At 36.5% G+C, this 17,490-nt stretch overlaps 2 protein-coding genes across 3 annotated transcripts; both read right to left on the minus strand.

The window, feature by feature from the left end:
- Positions 1–3,633: 3,633 nt before the first annotated feature.
- On the minus strand, positions 3,634–5,046 carry LOC116127650 (leucine-rich repeat receptor-like serine/threonine-protein kinase BAM2). Its single transcript, XM_031413296.1, has one exon. The coding sequence runs from the start codon at positions 4,972–4,974 to the stop codon at positions 3,634–3,636; it is 1,341 nt and encodes a 446-aa protein (XP_031269156.1). The 5' UTR covers positions 4,975–5,046.
- A 325-nt stretch (positions 5,047–5,371) lies between these two features.
- LOC116127598 lies at positions 5,372–15,970 on the minus strand. 2 transcript variants are annotated; one of them, XM_031413238.1, is made up of 7 exons: positions 15,580–15,970; positions 12,390–14,444; positions 12,218–12,269; positions 8,110–8,258; positions 7,368–7,454; positions 6,905–7,033; positions 5,372–5,890 (listed from the first exon to the last, which is right to left on the minus strand). In XM_031413238.1, exons 1-7 carry the CDS (start codon positions 15,646–15,648, stop codon positions 5,801–5,803), a joined length of 2,631 nt encoding a protein of 876 aa, XP_031269098.1. In that variant the 5' UTR covers positions 15,649–15,970; the 3' UTR covers positions 5,372–5,800. The 2 variants fall into 2 exon arrangements, with proteins under 2 accessions (XP_031269098.1, XP_031269099.1); XM_031413239.1 differs by lacking the exon at positions 15,580–15,970 and having other exon boundaries at positions 12,390–14,121; positions 14,228–14,344.
- Between the last annotated feature and the right edge of the window lie 1,520 nt (positions 15,971–17,490).

Raw genomic sequence — 17,490 nt, forward strand, 5'->3', positions numbered from 1 at the left:
TGGTTTAAACTGGATATTCGAAGAATGATTTGATGGAGTATATATAGCATATGGGACAATTCTGAGATTATCTATCTGGAATAGTATGGGGAGAAGGAGAAAGCGTGGGCCTGCAGGGACATATTAATAACACAACATTCTGGATATCAGTAATCAACTAAAGGGAAGTAGAACAAATTAAACACTTGCTACCAGAAAATTATCACATATCTTCAACTATAATAATGAACATACGACAGGATGCGCTGGAGCTGGATAAATTTACTCTTTGGAGTTTATACAGACAATGAGCTTCCACTTGCCCACTACAACAGCCTGTCTTTTCCTTTGTCAAGAGTTCTCCCAACTTTGTTCCTAAATTTCTGCATGTATTGAGCCCAATAATCGAGCTGGCTAAGCCTTGATGTTTCTGAGTCGTCGCTCTAGCTATAGTACCTGCAACTGCAATTGAAGAGACAGGTAATAAAAAGGCATCTATTCGTCAGCATCTTGATGACTCAACCAAAATTCTTAAAAGTAAATCAATCATTTAAAGAAGTCAAATGCAATGATCTGTAAGTTGGTATGCTTTTAGTGTTATGGACCAAGCTGGTCGAATTCGTTGATTCTTGATCCACCCAAGAATTAAATTTACGAGGACCACAACCTTTCTAACATGTAAAGGGTACCAAGTTTCTGGATCTGTGAACTGGTGCATTTCTGGGCAATCGAATAACCAAAAATTATCACTAAATTATTAATTGTGAAACTCAAAATGTGATCATATCTTTAATTGTGCAATTATATTCATCATATCCTCTAAGCAAGAACTTTTGTTAATTTTGTGAATTCTGCTCTCTTTACAATACAATGTTCTCTTCTGAAACTCCCAAGTTGTTGAAATTGGAATCAGGTGAGGGAATTACGATGCATAGGGACACTAAGGATATATTTCGAAATGGGTTATTATCCTCACCTCCTCTAAGGTTTGTTTCAGTTAATCATATTATAATCATTGCCATTTCAGTTCTAACCAATTATACTGCAGAAAATGATTAATTTTATACAAAAAAGTGGTAATTGATCAAAAGAATGGAAATTAATTTTTTATAATTTATGGAAATTAAAATTTTTAAGATGTGCTAAAACCTCATTTTGAAAACGTGAGACAATATCATGATTATCAACCCCGTTTCTACTTTGAAAACTGAAGCAAACTAATTAACACGAACTTTAACGCTTTGAATTAATTGGTGATGTATGGTGTTTGGTTCATTTGGATGGGCTACATGATGTATGCAGGGGCGGGGCGGGAAATGTCACCTACTCAGAGATTGGAGGCGCGTATAGGCGAAAAACAGCAGTGTCTGTCTCAGGATGCTACTAGAAGTAGGTTCATCTTTCAAATCACCTCTTTGACTCCTCTGGCTGTATGTAGTGAAGATCATGAGCTCTGGTTGAGGTCGCCAAGCTTTCAACTGTTTGCCAAAGAAGAAAAACATAGTTCTTCACACTCTGCCGCCGCTGTCACAGCGTCGATGAGATAAGCAGTTTCACATCACAGCTTAATCGTGTTTGAAAATTTACAAACTACTGTCAATTCAACCATAAGAATAAACAAAATGAACTAAGCAGGAATCAAGCTTTAGCACACTTCCGTTTTATAGGAAGCTCAAGGGTTAGTACATAGATGACATAACTAAAATAATTATCGCTCAACTTAAAAGAATACATGCAATAGTGTATGTAAAGCTAATTTTCAAAGTCAAGGGATTTTTGTAATTCTCATGGACATAATGAAAGTGAACCACTATGAGTGATCGAGTGGTCAATTATGACTCTAGGTTGTTATAAGTGTATTATTTAAGAGGGCATGAGTTTGATTATCTAAGTGTTATGAGAGTGACCATTGAAACTTTATCTAAATAATAATTTTAAGGTCTCGAAAATAATTGAGGTGCATAAACAAATAAAACTGGCTTAAACATCTCTGTTATTAAAAAAATAATAATAATGAACGTTCACGAAATTTTAGCTTTTCCAATGACTTATGAGCAAGGACCCGAGCGGCCCAGCCATATTGCAATAAGCAAAGTCCATTAAGGACAGGGAAGCCGTAAGCGAACCCAGAGCCCCAAACACTTCTAATTGCATAAAAAACAGGGAGGGTTTTTATTTTTTCTATGATGAAAATTTGCATATTTGCTTCATTTCATACGCTATTTTGTAACTTTGTTAACCCAAGTAAAGTGCTTGTGCCAATACTGCCAAAAAAAACCCAAAATGAGTTATATACTAAAGTTTGGTGACTTGTCTTTCCATCTTGAAGCTCATTTTCCAGATTATCTATTAAGGTTCACTTCGGTTTTTAGTTCCTGGGCACGCATTTCAAGTGACCCGTATGACTCTGCCATACATTTGAGCTGTGTCTCGGCCAAGCTGTTTGACTTTTGTGCAGAAGCCAATTGGGATTGAGACTTACGGTGTTTACTGCTATTCAAGCATGTTTTTAGTTATAGTGGGCGGGTATGTAAACTGAATTTGTATCTATTTATTTATTCAAAAACTCTAACCAGACGGATTTTACAGGGATCATTGTTTTCACTTTGTAAATTGCAAATCGGGGCCTTTGTAATAATTGAAGCACACCAATCACATGAGAGTTGGGAATTTCAAAGCTAACATGTACTGACTGAAAATACTGAATTTTTTAATTAAAACGAAGTCAGAGATGGGCAGGTAGTTCATAATTAAGGCCGGGTCAGTAGATGTGGCTCTTCAGCTACCCCTTTGGTTTTTATTACTACACGCGCAATTTTTACCTCCATTTAACTCAAAATCAACACCAAGGACCCTTCTGCAGCATAAGAGAATTGCACATGGAGGCAGTGCACTTTAAAGAGGAAGCTTCTCATTTTCAAAGATATCCCTGACTACGCTATGTTTTTATATTAGAGGGTAAAACTTAATATGTTCATGAACTTCTGTGCTTGTCTTTTAAGCTGGCAAGGAGTTCATAAACATCCTTTAATGCTAAGGCTTTACCAAATTGACTGTCTATTGTTTAATTGTTATGTTAGTATGTAACGAGATTCGTATCATACATTTTATTTCAAGAAATTGCACAGTTTTGGATCCAGATTCCCTAAAATAATTTTAATACAGAAGATGGAGGGTCTAGGATCCTTAAAGAATTTGAAGGAAAATCTCAGTGGAGAGACACTGATCAGGCTCTGACAATGATTACCTAAACTATATATAAAAATCTATAAACAATAATTTATAAAAATCGATTCTGTCAATGTTACTACCCAGTACCCACTTACTTGGCTTTTGTAGCAGTATGTACTTTATTAAAGAAAAGTTTGCAGGTTTGCACAGCGCAGTGAATTCTTTAATTTACTCAACCTATTCTTTCTCATTTGATTACTAGAATCAAGTAATCAACATGGTAGAATTACATTCTCCCAAAATCTTTTATCATCTGCAGCTAAAAACAAAATTTTCATTTCTTCCATAATTAAGTTGTTTAAAGAAACTGTTGCCCTGGCGTTGGCTGGGTGGCCTGTGTTCTTTTTCTCATCTCAGAAACAAAAACTAAGCACGAGACAAAAGCAAAAAATATCATAATCATATAATTATAGATTAATTTGTTTATGGAATCATAGGTGCAAAGCTCTTACAATCAACTAACGACTTCTGATTCCCACCTTGACAGAAGAAGAAAGTTTCAGGGCACCTATACAAACAGTTATCCACTAAACTGACATTAGCATAACCAGGTTTCATGCCCATTAAAACACCGGGTATGGGTCCGAACAAATAATTACCACCCAATAACAACCTCTCAAACGACGACGTATTACCCCCTGGAACAGCTACTTTCAAGGCATACTGTGATGGTATCATCCCCGTGAACTTGTTATGCTCCAAAGAAAGAGCTGACAACTTTGGCATTGAAGCCATAAAAGCTGGTAAAAAACCTTGGAGCTCGTTAAAGCTTAAATCCAGAGCTATTAACTTACTAGTTAAGCCCATGTTACTTGGAACTTGTAAAAACGTGAAGTTGTTGTGGGAGAGAGTGAGTTGTTGTAAAGAAGGATGATCAAACAGAACTGAAACTATAGGACCAGATAACTTGTTGTGGCTGAGATCAAGAACTTGTAAGTACTCCAAGTCCCTCACATTCTCTGGAAGATTTCCTTCCAAGTTATTGTTACGAATCGAGAACTCTACGAGCGATGATGGCAATGCAGAGGGAATATTTCCAGTGAAGTTATTATCACTTGCATCAAGAAAATATAAGTTTTTGAGTGAACTCAGAAAAGGAAACTCGCCGGAAATGTTGTTTTGTTGAATTTCTAGTCGTTTTAAGCTCTTCAAATTGTTGAAACTTGACGGTATTAGTCCCTGAAAATGGTTGTTATCGAGATAAAGTTCTTCAAGGTGAGAGAGTGACCCAAGAGAATCAGGTATTTCACCTGAAAGAGAGTTTCTGGAGAGACTGAGTCGATGCAAACGAGTTAACCTGGAGAGTGAATGAGGAACTGAGCCAGAGAAGGAGTTGTCTGAAATGTCAAAGGTTTGTACGTAAGGGAGGTCCCAGTTGGTAGACGTGAGAGAACCCGCGTATCCAACCGGGTCAAGAGTGATCTCAGTGACTCGTGATGCGCCGGAGACGATTCTGTCGCACCTAAACCCACATGTAAAGTGTTCACTGAAGAGGTAGTCACATGGGTCCAATGAGAAGTCCCATGAACTCAAGCATGATCCAGGAGCTATGGAGCTGGGGTCTAGCCCCTTCTTCAGATCTTTGAGGACTTTTATGTCGCCTGGGTGGGTTCTTGAACATACTGTGTAGAACAGTTCAGAAAATGTGATCATAAGAAGTAGGAAGAAATTTAGTGTAGCCGAGCGTTTCGACATATTTGTGTGGTGTTGTTGAGTTGAGTTTCTGGGAAGTTTTGGATCTGAATTTAGAAGATTTGTCAGCATGAAGGAAGATTTTGCTTGCAAAGAATGGAGAGTTAAGAGCGAGTGTGAGAAAGACGCTTTAGATATATTTCATACTGTAGATGCTAGATAAATCATATAATTAATGTGACCATAGGATTTGGATTAAAACATAACTCTAATTGGGGGCCCATCTGAGATATGGGGTGTACTGAATCTGTTTAATTATTGAAGCCTATCGGCAGACTGTGATGTTGACGACGATTCATCAGCGAGAGACATAATGGGACTGAGAATGGCTTGAAAGAAAATCCAATAATAAGCAACAGATTAGATGCATGTGCTCTTGATCGTGACCTTTAAATTTTATAGGTCCCCTGGAAACCACATATTGACCTTTAATATAATTCAATTAATTCCAATTTCTGAAGACCCAATATCATTCAGCTTTCGTTATTTTCCAATTTACAATTTCCTGTCGAGGGTAATTCCAGAGTCAAGAATATGATTCAAGTCCGGACATTCTAGAAGTTTGGAAACAGTATTCTCAGTTCTTATATCCCTATTGACTGAAGTTTTAAGGGAGATGTGGCTAGCTCCCTGAGGGTGATGCAATACTACTGCCAGTATAACCTATGTCTAACAAAACGCATACAAAAGTCGAGAGAAGAAATAGCTCTATAGAATACAAAATGCCTAGTAAAATTAGTAAATATCCTATTCTCCCTGTATCCAAAAGACCTAGTTACACAATACTATAACAGATCCAAACATAGCTTGCAAAAGGAACTCAGAAAGTGCAGCAAAAAATAAGCACCTTCCGATGGCATTCTAGTTCATGACGTGTGCAATGATTTGAACTTGGAGCTCATGAGTTTGGTTTTTCTTTGGAGACGCTATCCAGGTACCATTTCGTGAAAGTTTTGTTTGTCTCAAATATGAATGGCATTCCCCTTATCTGCAAATTCACCATTTACAATAAAAATGAAATGAAGGCATTAACATGACTACACATCAATGGATCTAAAACATTCTACTGTATTTTATTTGGGCAACCCAATAGAAAAGAGTATAGCAATTTCTAAAACAATCAGCATTTTATCAAGTGATGTAAGAGTTAGAAGCAGACTCCCCCAGACATATTTGCTGACAATCAAATTATTGGATAAAACATAGAATGTGTGCTACATATATAGTACATATATAAGAAAACATAGTCGAATCATCAAACCCCATTAGAACATATCAAAATGCCCAAACATATTTCCATTCTACAACACCACGTTATGTGTAACTATCTCCCAAATACCCATAAAAAAATCATTTCCAGCACCAGATAATGAAAATGGCAAAAATGTTAGAGCTAAAGTTTTTAATGTATTCCATATTCACAATCACAAATCTAACTCCTACCCACTCAGGTTAGAGTTGAGCAAATCATCCAATCGAAAGTTGACAAAATTATACTCCTAAACAAGATAAAACTAATGCTACTGCCACCAAAATGAAGGGACTTTTTATACAAGGGTAAAAATTCTGTGGAAGAAAATGGCATTTATTTGATTCTACCCATTAGGAGACAGGAGAAACACATAACCAACCACCAAAAAACACCATAAAATCACCATCAAAATTGGGTAACATAAACATGATTGATGGCTTATTCTGAAATGGTTGAAAATCTAGCTGCCTAACACTTATTGATATGGGCACTAATGCAGGAGTTGATAGAATAAGGTTCAATGCTGATGCAATTAAAGAGAACTGTGTCTATATCTGGACATGACATATTTGATAAGTGGTAACTTTGCACTTGTTATTTTCTGGAAAATGGAATATGAACGCAAGAGAAACAGACTACTAGGAGAACATAAAAACTTGCACAAAGCCAGGAAGTTTCACATATTTTGCAATAAAGCAATTACAATCTAAAAATCATTATCATAATTGAGAAGGAACTCTGTAAACAAACCTCAATCAAACAACCAGAATTAAGGCTCAGACTCTGTCCAGGGGCTACTTCCTTGTTATTTACTGATATTGAAAACTTGCCAAGATTTTTCAGATGAAAAGATCCAACTTTGTCCATACTTATGATTGCCTATACCATTGAGAAAGAAAGATTTACGAAAAAACAAAAGTATACACTTTGTCACCTTTAATAAAAACAAAAAGATGCAGGTTCGTACATATTTGTCGATATTTATATTTCACATAGCTTGTCCGAATTCATTTTCTATTTGTTACCATGCATATGGACTGTTCTATATGAATAAATTCATAGATTAGAAAGTTGAACAAAAGAGACAGAAATAGAAAATGATTACAATAACCATAATCATAGTCATAATGCATCAGTGTAATTCAATAAATACAAAGCTGCATAAAGGCATTGAAACAAAACATGGATGAAGTGAGTCTGAAACAAATCTCACCTGCCGTCGAGATATTTTATTTGCACGCCCTTCTCTTCCTAAGTCAATGTCAACAACAACATCCTCTGTACCTCTACCAAGTAAAACCTATGCAGTAAAAAATGATAAATTATTACACAAAATTCAAAAATTAATAATAAAAGAATACTCGTCTGGAATAAAATTGAACCTATCTGTATTACAAAAGTTGAGTTATATAACTTACCTTGGATTTTATAGGGGTTTAGTTAGCTTCAAGTTTTATAAACGGATCAATTAACTATGCTTCAGGTTTTACAAACGTGATCAGTTAACTATGCTTGAGGTTTTACAAACGTGATCAGTTAACTATGCTCATTTTATGAGAACAACTGCGAGTAACCTAGATCAGTTCACTAAGAAGTCTATAACTATATAGTTTCCCAATTCCAGAATAGACTATTTAGTAAGTGTTTAAACAAGAAACCGGTTCTCCAGAACTCATGGCTTTCTAACAAAACTATGCCAAGGCCAAAGGGAGTGACTATTTGCTCCAGATGTCATGATTTTATAATTAAATTAAGGTAAGGGAAGGATCTCAAGAAAACAGCAGAATGAAACGATTCTATTTCAAAATTTATGAGTTAATATACTGTTATTATAATAAAATGTTATTTAAAAGGAAACCCTGCAAAGAGAGAGAGAAAAAAACAAAAACAAAACAGGGAATAAGATTATTATAGCCAACAAAAGGTAAATCAAGAGTTCGTAGCATTTAAAATACCTCAGGTTTCTTAATATAATGCTTTGAATAGCGGCCACACAAAATGGCAAATGCTCCATGAGAAGCAATGGCTCTTTGCATGTAAGAATTAGCACCCTGTTCAAGCCTGATAATTGCCCTCCTAGAATCTTCATGCTGATATTTAGAGACTGCACATAAAGAACAAAGGACAGAAAAATGAAAAGCATAACAATGCTTCACCTACACAAAGCTTTAACTTAGTCATTGAGAGTATTACACATTTGTAAAATGCAATTTGTCAACGAACAAGACATGTCTACAGAAAGCAAACATATGACGTAATTCACAAATGAATACCATATCATCTATGTAATGTATGCATCAATGATAAACTGTGAAGAACCATCTATCTCAAACAGTAAGAAAAGATACATCTGTTAAACAATCCAAAGAAATAAGAAAAAAGAGGAGGCTACTTTTTTTTTTCTTATTTCTTTGGATTGTTTAACATGGTATCAAAGCCAAGTTTCATAGGACGAGGCTTAATATTAAACAAAGCTAGACCTGGCAAAACGGGTTCAGACCCGCGGGTTGGCCCGTACCAGAGTAAAAAATATAGGGTATGAGTCCAATATATTAAACCTGTTTTTTTGGACCTGTATCCGGACCGACCCGTATAACTAACGGGTTATATGGGTGAACTTGCGGGCACCCGCGGGTACACGTTTTTGCAAATCCGTAACCCCCTACCCTAACTCAACAGCTCAACTCTATCCTGCCTCTCATCTCTCTTGCCTCTCAATCTTCAACATAACATTCTCTCCCACCTCTCAATCTCTTATCAGTCAATTGGATGTGCGTCGGAAGTGAGTTTCGGTGGTTTTGTGGAAGAGGAGGAGGAGGAAGAGGAAGAGGAAGTCGAAGAAGAGAAGGAGGTGAGGAAGGTTATTGGATCGAAAGCGGGAAAAAGTAATTTAGGAAATGGGGCTAAAACATCACGAAAGAGGAAAAGGGTTTTGTATGGAGATGAAGAAGATGAGGATTATGAAGGAGAGGAGGAGGAAGAGGAGGATGAGGAGTTTACCCTTGATGAAGATAATTGTTTGGATGATGAAGAGGAATTGATGGTCACGAAGAAGAAAAACAACAGTAGGAAGAATAAGAAGTTGGGTAGAAAAGTCTGAGAAAAAAGGGTTCTGTATTAGGAAATTAATTTTCTAAAGATGGGTACAAGTCAACACATGAGTTTAAGTTTCAATGTGTTAATTATGTTCAGTCACATAGTACAACTCCATCACTGCCTATAGATGCAATTCTTCCATTATTCTAAATTGATTTTCAGGTTGTCACTGTAAATGGCAATTAAGTTGGCTTCTGTTAGAGGTCGAAAAAAGAGAAAACGTACAGACTCAGCAAAGCCTTTAGGAAAGAAAGGAAGAAGAACTCGTGGGTTGAGGAGGAAAGAAATATGTGATGATGATGAAGATGAAGATTGTGATTTTCTTGATGATACTCTAGTTGTGAGAGAAAAGAGCAAGACCAAATCAAGTCGGCAAAGGCGAAAGTATGTTGTACCTTCAGATTCAGATTTTGTGTCTTCTGGGTCATCTGATTTTGATTATACAATCTCAGAGGAAGAGAGAGAATAAGTGAGAGAAGCCAATGAATTGTGCGGGTATCTGAAAACTAGTTTAAGGAGTTTAGTTTCCTCAAAAAGGTGAAACTGCATAAACTAAACCTGGAGAGAGGAAAAACGGGTCCACCCGCAGGTTCACCCGTACCCATATAGGGCAGGGTACGGGTCTAATATTTTGGACCCATATATTTCGACCTGTAGTAGACCCGTACCCGTGAAGACCCGACCCATACCCGGCCCACCCACCCATTTTGCCAGGTCTAAACACAACTTACGCGAATTTTTTTTTTTTGGAGTGACCATACAATTTCGAGAGGGTATTCGTTCAGTTTCTGCAGTCTGGTATTTCGTTTTCCTTTCTGGTTTTCTTTGTTTTTTTATTATGGCTACTGAAAGAGACGATTCACTTCAGTCTGTGAGGTTAGATGGAAAGAATTATTCGTATTGGAGTTATGTAATGAGAAATTTTCTTAAGGGTAAAAAGATGTGGGGATATGTTAGTGGAACTTCTGTGAAACCTAGGAATACTGATGAGGGTTATGCTGCTTTGATAGATGCCTGGGAAGCAAACAATGCAAAAATTATTACTTGGATTAACAATTCTGTTGAGCATTCCATAGGTACACAGTTGGCGAAGTATGAGACAGCAAATGAGGTTTGGGATCATCTGCAAAGGTTATTTACTCAATCAAATTTTGCAAAGCGATATCAATTGGAGAATGACATACGAGCTCTTCAGCAGAAGAATATGAGTATTCAGGAGTTTTATTCTGCTATGACAGATCTTTGGGATCAATTGGCCCTTATAGAATCTGCAGAATTAAAGGCATGTGGTGCCTATATTGCTCGTAGAGAGCAGCAACGGTTGGTACAGTTTTTAACGGCACTTCACAGTGATTTTGAAGGACTTAGAGGTTCAATTTTGCATCGTTCTCCACTTCCTTATGTTGACTCAGCTGTCAGTGAGTTATTAGCTGAAGAAATACGTCTTAAGTCTTATTCTGAAAAGGGAATTCTTTCTACTTTTAATCCTTCTGTGTTAGCAGTACCTTCTAAGCCACTCTTTAATAATCAGAATAAGCCTTACACGAAGGCTGCCTTAGATGGAATTTGAATACACAAGGCAAGCAACTCACAAAATTTATTAGAAATGTATTCCTCACCCAAATCACACCTTTTGCTTACAGAAACTACACTCGTCGAAGGCAGCCCTTGTGTAACGCTTAATCTGATTATTAAAGAATGGCTTAAAAGGTACTGCTAACACAGAAGGATTAGAAGTAGAAAGAATTCCCTTTTCAGAATAAGACCTAAGACGTATTTCTTCAGCCAATAACTCACTGACAACTGAGTCAACAAAAGGAAGTGGAGAATGATGCAAAATTGAACCTCTAAGTCTTTCAAAATCACTGCAAAGTGCCCTTGAAAACTGTACCAACAGTTGCTGCTCTCTATGAGTAATATAAGCACCACATGCCTTTAATTCTGCAGATTCTGTAAGAGCCAATTGATCCCAAAGATCTGTCATAGCAGAATAAAACTCCTGAATACTCATATTCTTCTGCTGAAGAGCTCGTATGTCATTCTCCAATTGATACTGCTTTGCAAAATTTAATTGAGTAAATAACCTTTGCAGATAATCCCAAACCTCATTTGCTGTCTCATACTTCGCCAACTGTGTACCTATAGAATGCTCAACAGAATTGTTAATCCAAAGTAATAATTTTTGCATTGTTGCTTTCCAGGCATCTATCAAAGCAGTAACCTCATCAGTATTCCTAGGTTTCACAGAAGTTCCATAACATATCCCCACATCTTTTTACCCTTAAGAAAATTTACATCACATAACCTCAATAGAATTAATCTTTCTATCTAACTCCACTCACAGACTAAAGTGAATCGTCTCTTTCAGTTGCCATAATCAAAAAACAAAGAAAACCAAAACTCAAAAGAAAGGAAAACGAAATACCAAACTGCAGAAACTGAATGAAACCCTCTCGAAATTGTACAGTCACTACCAAAAAAAAAAAAAAAATCGTGTAAGCTGTGTTTAAGATTAAGCCTCGTCCCATGAAACTTGGCTTGATACCATGTTAAACAATCCAAAGAATAAGAAAAAAGAGGAGGCTAGGGTTTCATTGATACTGCACAATGCAATCGCATACAAAAGAATGATTTAACCTAAATACAAAGAGAATATATAGGTAAACAAAGGAAACTGAAAAGACTATTCTACCCTTAATAAACAATAAAACAAAATAACCCTATATTTCTTAACATCTAATAAACTTTCGGTTACAATAGAGCATGCTCAACCCACAAGTACCTCAAAACAACACACACACACAAACAAAAAATAAGACATCAAATGTTATTATTTAATCCCCATATAACGATTGATTCAAGCCGTAAAAAGTAAACGAGTTACTGCAGAGGATTTTCAAACTAAATGTACAAAATATTTCTGCTGCATGGACAAATACAGGATAAGGAACAAGTAATTTCAATTACCTTCCAGCTCATATAAATCCTGGTCATCTGGATCCAAGTCCATATCAAGTATCTGATTTAAAATATCACAATTTTGTTATAACTCAAAAGAGTAGAGAAACTGCAATAAACTAATCAGACAAAGAAACAAAATAATCACTCATCAACTAGAAAGTTCAATTTCAAGATTTACCATCGCCTCAATATCAGAAAAATATGGCACATCATCATCATCACTCTCAATTGATAGCTCTATCTCTGATGTTGGAGGATTTATGACTGGCTCTGAATCAGGGATATTTATAGATCCTGCTTCTGCATTTGATGCTTGACGATCTTGAATTGCTGCCAGAGCATCTAATTCCAGTTTAATGCCACTAGCATTTCTCTCATGGCTTTTGTAGTCATCAGAGCCAAAAGCTGGCTTCTCCAGAAAGGAATCAGTCAAGGAACGACCAAGATCCTTCACCAATGCTATCTCCTCAGTCTCTTCCTTCAGTCTTGCATGTTGGAGAGTGTCTGTGCCAACATTCACTGCATTAATTTGAATGGAACCACCGGAAGCAATAGCCGAAGTTCTAGATGCCAAATGTGGGGACTCAAATTTAACTCCACAATCAAGAACTGGGTGCAGTTGACCTTTTTCTGGTATCCCCTGTGATCCCATCATATGAGATGAGGCATGAGATTGTCCAGGGTTCTCTTGATCTCTCTGCATCAAGACTGGATGTCCTTCATTAGATCTTGGGTTGCTTCGAAAGTCCTTAACAGATGTAGAAATTGGATTACCAACTTCTTTAAAATTGCGCCTGGTAGCAATGGGAGCTGAGAGACGGTGTGTATGAATGGGTAGGAAAACATCATCATTGCAAGGAATATCTGGATCTTCAGTGTTCAATGTGCAGCAAATAATTCCATCAATCAGTTCAGGAAATCGAGGATCCAAAGCAGACGCAGACGATTTCATTTGGACTTTTTCAACTGACTCAGCAAGAAATATACCAGACGAATTTGTTTGGTTAGCCAATGTCTCTGGTTCTGGACTGGGCATGTGGTCTTCATTGACCTCATTTGGTGAACTCAACAAAAGTGAAAGACCATCATAGTAAGACTTATCAATCATTTCTTTTCCATCAACATCCATGAGGAGGAGTTCTTCATCATTTGTAAAGTTCAGAAGAGAATTGGACAATTCAGCCAGATAATTTTCTGTGCTAGCAGCAGGACTTTTTAAATCATCACATGACATCTGCATCTTCAAATTTGAATCAGTGTGGACAAAGTCACATCCTGGTGCACTTGTGTCCTCACCACCATCATCACGAAGTGCAAATGCATCTCCAGCATGCATATCTTTTTCTCTAAGGCTGTCATCAACTGGAATAGCCGGTGTTGATATCTCTTCAACTGCTTTCCAAATTGGCATCTCAGGAAGTGGAGATGAGTACTCCAAGTTCTGAAATGAAACATCACACTCTGGAATAGGTGAATGAAAGACCTGGTTACCTTCAAACTCAGAGCAAACATTTCCTGGATCATTATGAATTTGCCCATAGGTAGATGGTGGATTTGCCTCTAAATGTTCTACTCCAAACAGGCTGGGAACTTGTTTTGGTTGACCCAATTCCTCAAGTCCAGGGCCATGCCCTGTAAAAGGAGGATTCTCTTCAAACATATCAGGAATATCTTCATGAATATTATCATGCTGCATAGCAAAATCTTCATCAACTGGGTGAACAAGTTCCCCATGAAAACCATGAGCCATGCAACCATTCTCCACAGCAGTTCCAGCATCCGCTTCAGGAAAAGCATGCTGCATAATATCCAAATTTGATTCTTGAAGCCCATAATGATTTGGCATTGGATCGCCCAGCATGCAGTTTCCAGATAGAGGTTCGTCTTCATTTCCAAATAAATTTTCTTCACTAGGTGCAACAAGAAAACTCAGATCCATAGAGTTAAAAGGCTCATTTCTAATTCTCTTACGCAAAGCATAATAACAACTGCGGACACTTTCTACTTTTCTCTTACCAGAAAAACTTCTGTTTTCTTTTGAATTTCCAGCTCTACTGAATTTTGACGGTAGAGTGGGTGCAGAATGCTCAAACTCAATCATGCGGAAAGAAGCCTCGGCAGAAATAACTGGATCATAAAGAAGAGAATGCCACCTATCTTGCAGTTCTCGAACAGTGAATTTCCTGGAAAACTGCACTGCACCTTTAGCAAGTGATTCCAAGGAAGCACCAGCCTGCAACAGAAGAAGTCAGATATAGAATCAAATGTAAAGAAATTACAATTATGACTCGTGGCAAGATAAACAAATGGTTTACACAAAGCATAAATTTCAGATGTATTTCATGTCTCCAACCCTCTTCAAAGGAAAAGGAATATAAAGTTCAAAGTAACAAATAGAGAATAAATAAGGCCACCTACAACTCTTTGTAATCAGTCTTCTCATAAAAACACTATTAAAACAGACTAGCAGGAACAGATAACAAAGATGTAAACAAGGTGGAGGTTTGAACGAAATATGCATTCTGATTCTTAAGAATATTCAGGCCCTCTCATTGTAAATTTTTGTCATTCAAACACTGTTCTAAAGAATCTTTTCAGTTTGTATGCTTTCTGAATAAATAAATAAAAATATAGAATTAGGGGCATTACATTACTTCCTTTGGCCATCCCATGCTCAACACTGGCCACTGTGGTCTAAAACCTAAAAAACTAGCAAATTGCCAAGCCAATTTAGGAAAGCTTAAGCTTTTGAAAAAATAAGTTGCTACACGAATTTCATCATCTACCTAGCACTAAACAGTAGCATCTCCAAAACCCTGGGAATGTTGGACCTCCAAATATAATACCTATACCATTGTTCATCAATAGTAAGCATAACTATATGATTCTACCAAACCCATCACTAGCTAGAGTGTTCAGCTTCCAGCAATTGCAAGTTAGGCAAATTCATCAACACTTCAACAAACTGAAATAGTTTCCAGAGTAGAGAAACACCAATAATGCTTCTAATATTTGGCAAAGAAACTGTCATATAACCTACAAAAGCAGATTCAAGATAAAAGGGTAGCTTCTAGACTTCATCATGGTATTCTTATAACTCCAACTGCAAGTACTTGCAAACACTTGACAAATTAAAGGGTCAAATTCTTTCATTCGAAACCTGATTATGAAGAATCTTCTAATGGTAATATATAACAAGCCAAGAACAGATTTTATAGCAGAATACAAACGCCATTTATGAAACTAATTCATGTTTCGAACACAAGAAACACAGAATACCGCGCAGTTATTTCCATATTAAAACTTCGTAAAGTTGAAGAAACTGGTGATAAAAGAACATAACAATGTGTAATTAAAAAAAAAATTACCTCAATAGAGTTCTTTAACAAAAGGTCATCTTCTGGTAACCAAGGAGAAACTGGAACTAGAGCTCCCATTCCTAAAATCTAACAAAAAAAATTCTTTGTCTCTACTTTTCCTTCTCTCTCTGTTAGAGGCTTGCTTGTTTTGTGTGAGAGTCAGACATGGAAATAACATATATTAAATAAACAGCTGGGGTTTAAGAGAAAAAAAACCTAAATATAATATTATAATTGTTTTGTTTGGGCCGCATGGTGAGCGCTTTTTATAAATGGACTCTGGGCAATCACTCGGTGGTCTCAGATGACCGCTGATTTCATGGATCTTCTGTGAAATCCTTGTCAGGTTGAGGCACGTGCTATTCTTCTTCAGATGACGAGAACGAAGGTTTCGCTCGCAGGTTGTCACGGTCGGTGTACTTTGAGTTGACCGTTGACACAAGGGTCTATTCACAGACGGCAAAACCATTTAATTATAAAAAAGTAATAATAAATAATATATACCTCATTTTAATCACTGCCAAAATTTTGCCTCAAATTTTCGTACCCAGGGGCGGATTTGATGAATGACGAGTGGGACCACGGCCCCCACTCAATTTTTTAAAAATTCCAGATTTTCTATTTCTATTTATATTTATTTAAATTTAATCCTTATAAATCTTTTAAGATTTTGAGAACGGAATAGCCGGCCCTACAATAAGTTTAGATTTTGTTTTTGTAAAACCTATTTTTTAATTTTAATATATTTATTACATATTCTTTGTGATTTTTATTTTTATGCAAGGGATCTATTAGTTTTTGAAAATTTTATTGGGAGTGAAAATAAAAGGAATCCATATTAGTTGAGTCGAGTTCGAGTAGTTAATCGAGTAAAACTCAACTCAATATATTCGTGAGTCTTTTCAAGCTCGATGGTTAAGTTGACAGTTTTTAAAGTAATAGGGGTTATATGTAATTTAAAAGTTATAAAATTTGCAAATCCACCCTTGTTAGATGAGCTTGAAATCGAGTTCGAACTTGCACTCGATTAAAACTCAAAAAAAGCTTGATTATACGAACTTGAATTCGAACTCGATTTCCAATTTCAAGTACCGAGTTCGAGTTTGAACTTGATTTCTCAAGTTCGATCAGGCCTGAACTCGAACTCGAACTCGATACTATAGAGATCGAGTTGAGTTTGATTTACCAAATACTCGACTTGATTCGATTTCACCCCTAAATCTATTAGATGTAATCTATTCCTTTGATTTTGCAATTAGCTTGCATATGATGAAAAGTATATTGGCAATTACTAATGAGTTGTCACGAGCATTGTAGAGAAAAGATCAAGACATTATAAATGCTATGGCCCTAGTCAAGGTCTCCAAAACAACGGTTACAATTGTTGAGAGATGAAGGATGGAAATCTTTGTTCAGTGAAATTTTTTCATTTTGCCAAAAACATGATATTGTCATTTTGAATATGGATGATATGTTTGCAATTCGAAGGCAGCCACGACGAAGAGTTGAGCACATGAAAAATTTGTATCACTATCGAGTTGAATTGTTTTATACAATGATAGATATGCAACTTCAAGAACTTAACACTCGTTTCACTAAGGTTAGTACTGAGCTGCTTCTTTGTATGACATGTTTATATCCAAGTATTTCATTCTCTGCTTCTGACAAGCATAAGTTGATCCGTTTTGCCCAGTTTTATCCAACTGATTTTTCTGCACTTGAGTTGATGGTACTTGAGAACCATACTAGGACTTATGTTATTGATAGGCGTTCTTGTGATGAATTTTGCTGAGCTAGAAAGAATTGGTGATTTGGCTAAGATTTAAGTTCAGTTTGAAAAAGACATTTTGTATCCGTTGGTGTATAAGCTTTTGAAACTTGCATTGGTTTTACTAATTGCAACTGTGATCATTGAAAGGA

Source organism: Pistacia vera, unplaced genomic scaffold (assembly GCF_008641045.1).
Source record: "Pistacia vera cultivar Batoury unplaced genomic scaffold, PisVer_v2 Contig192, whole genome shotgun sequence".
NCBI lineage: Eukaryota > Viridiplantae > Streptophyta > Magnoliopsida > Sapindales > Anacardiaceae > Pistacia > Pistacia vera.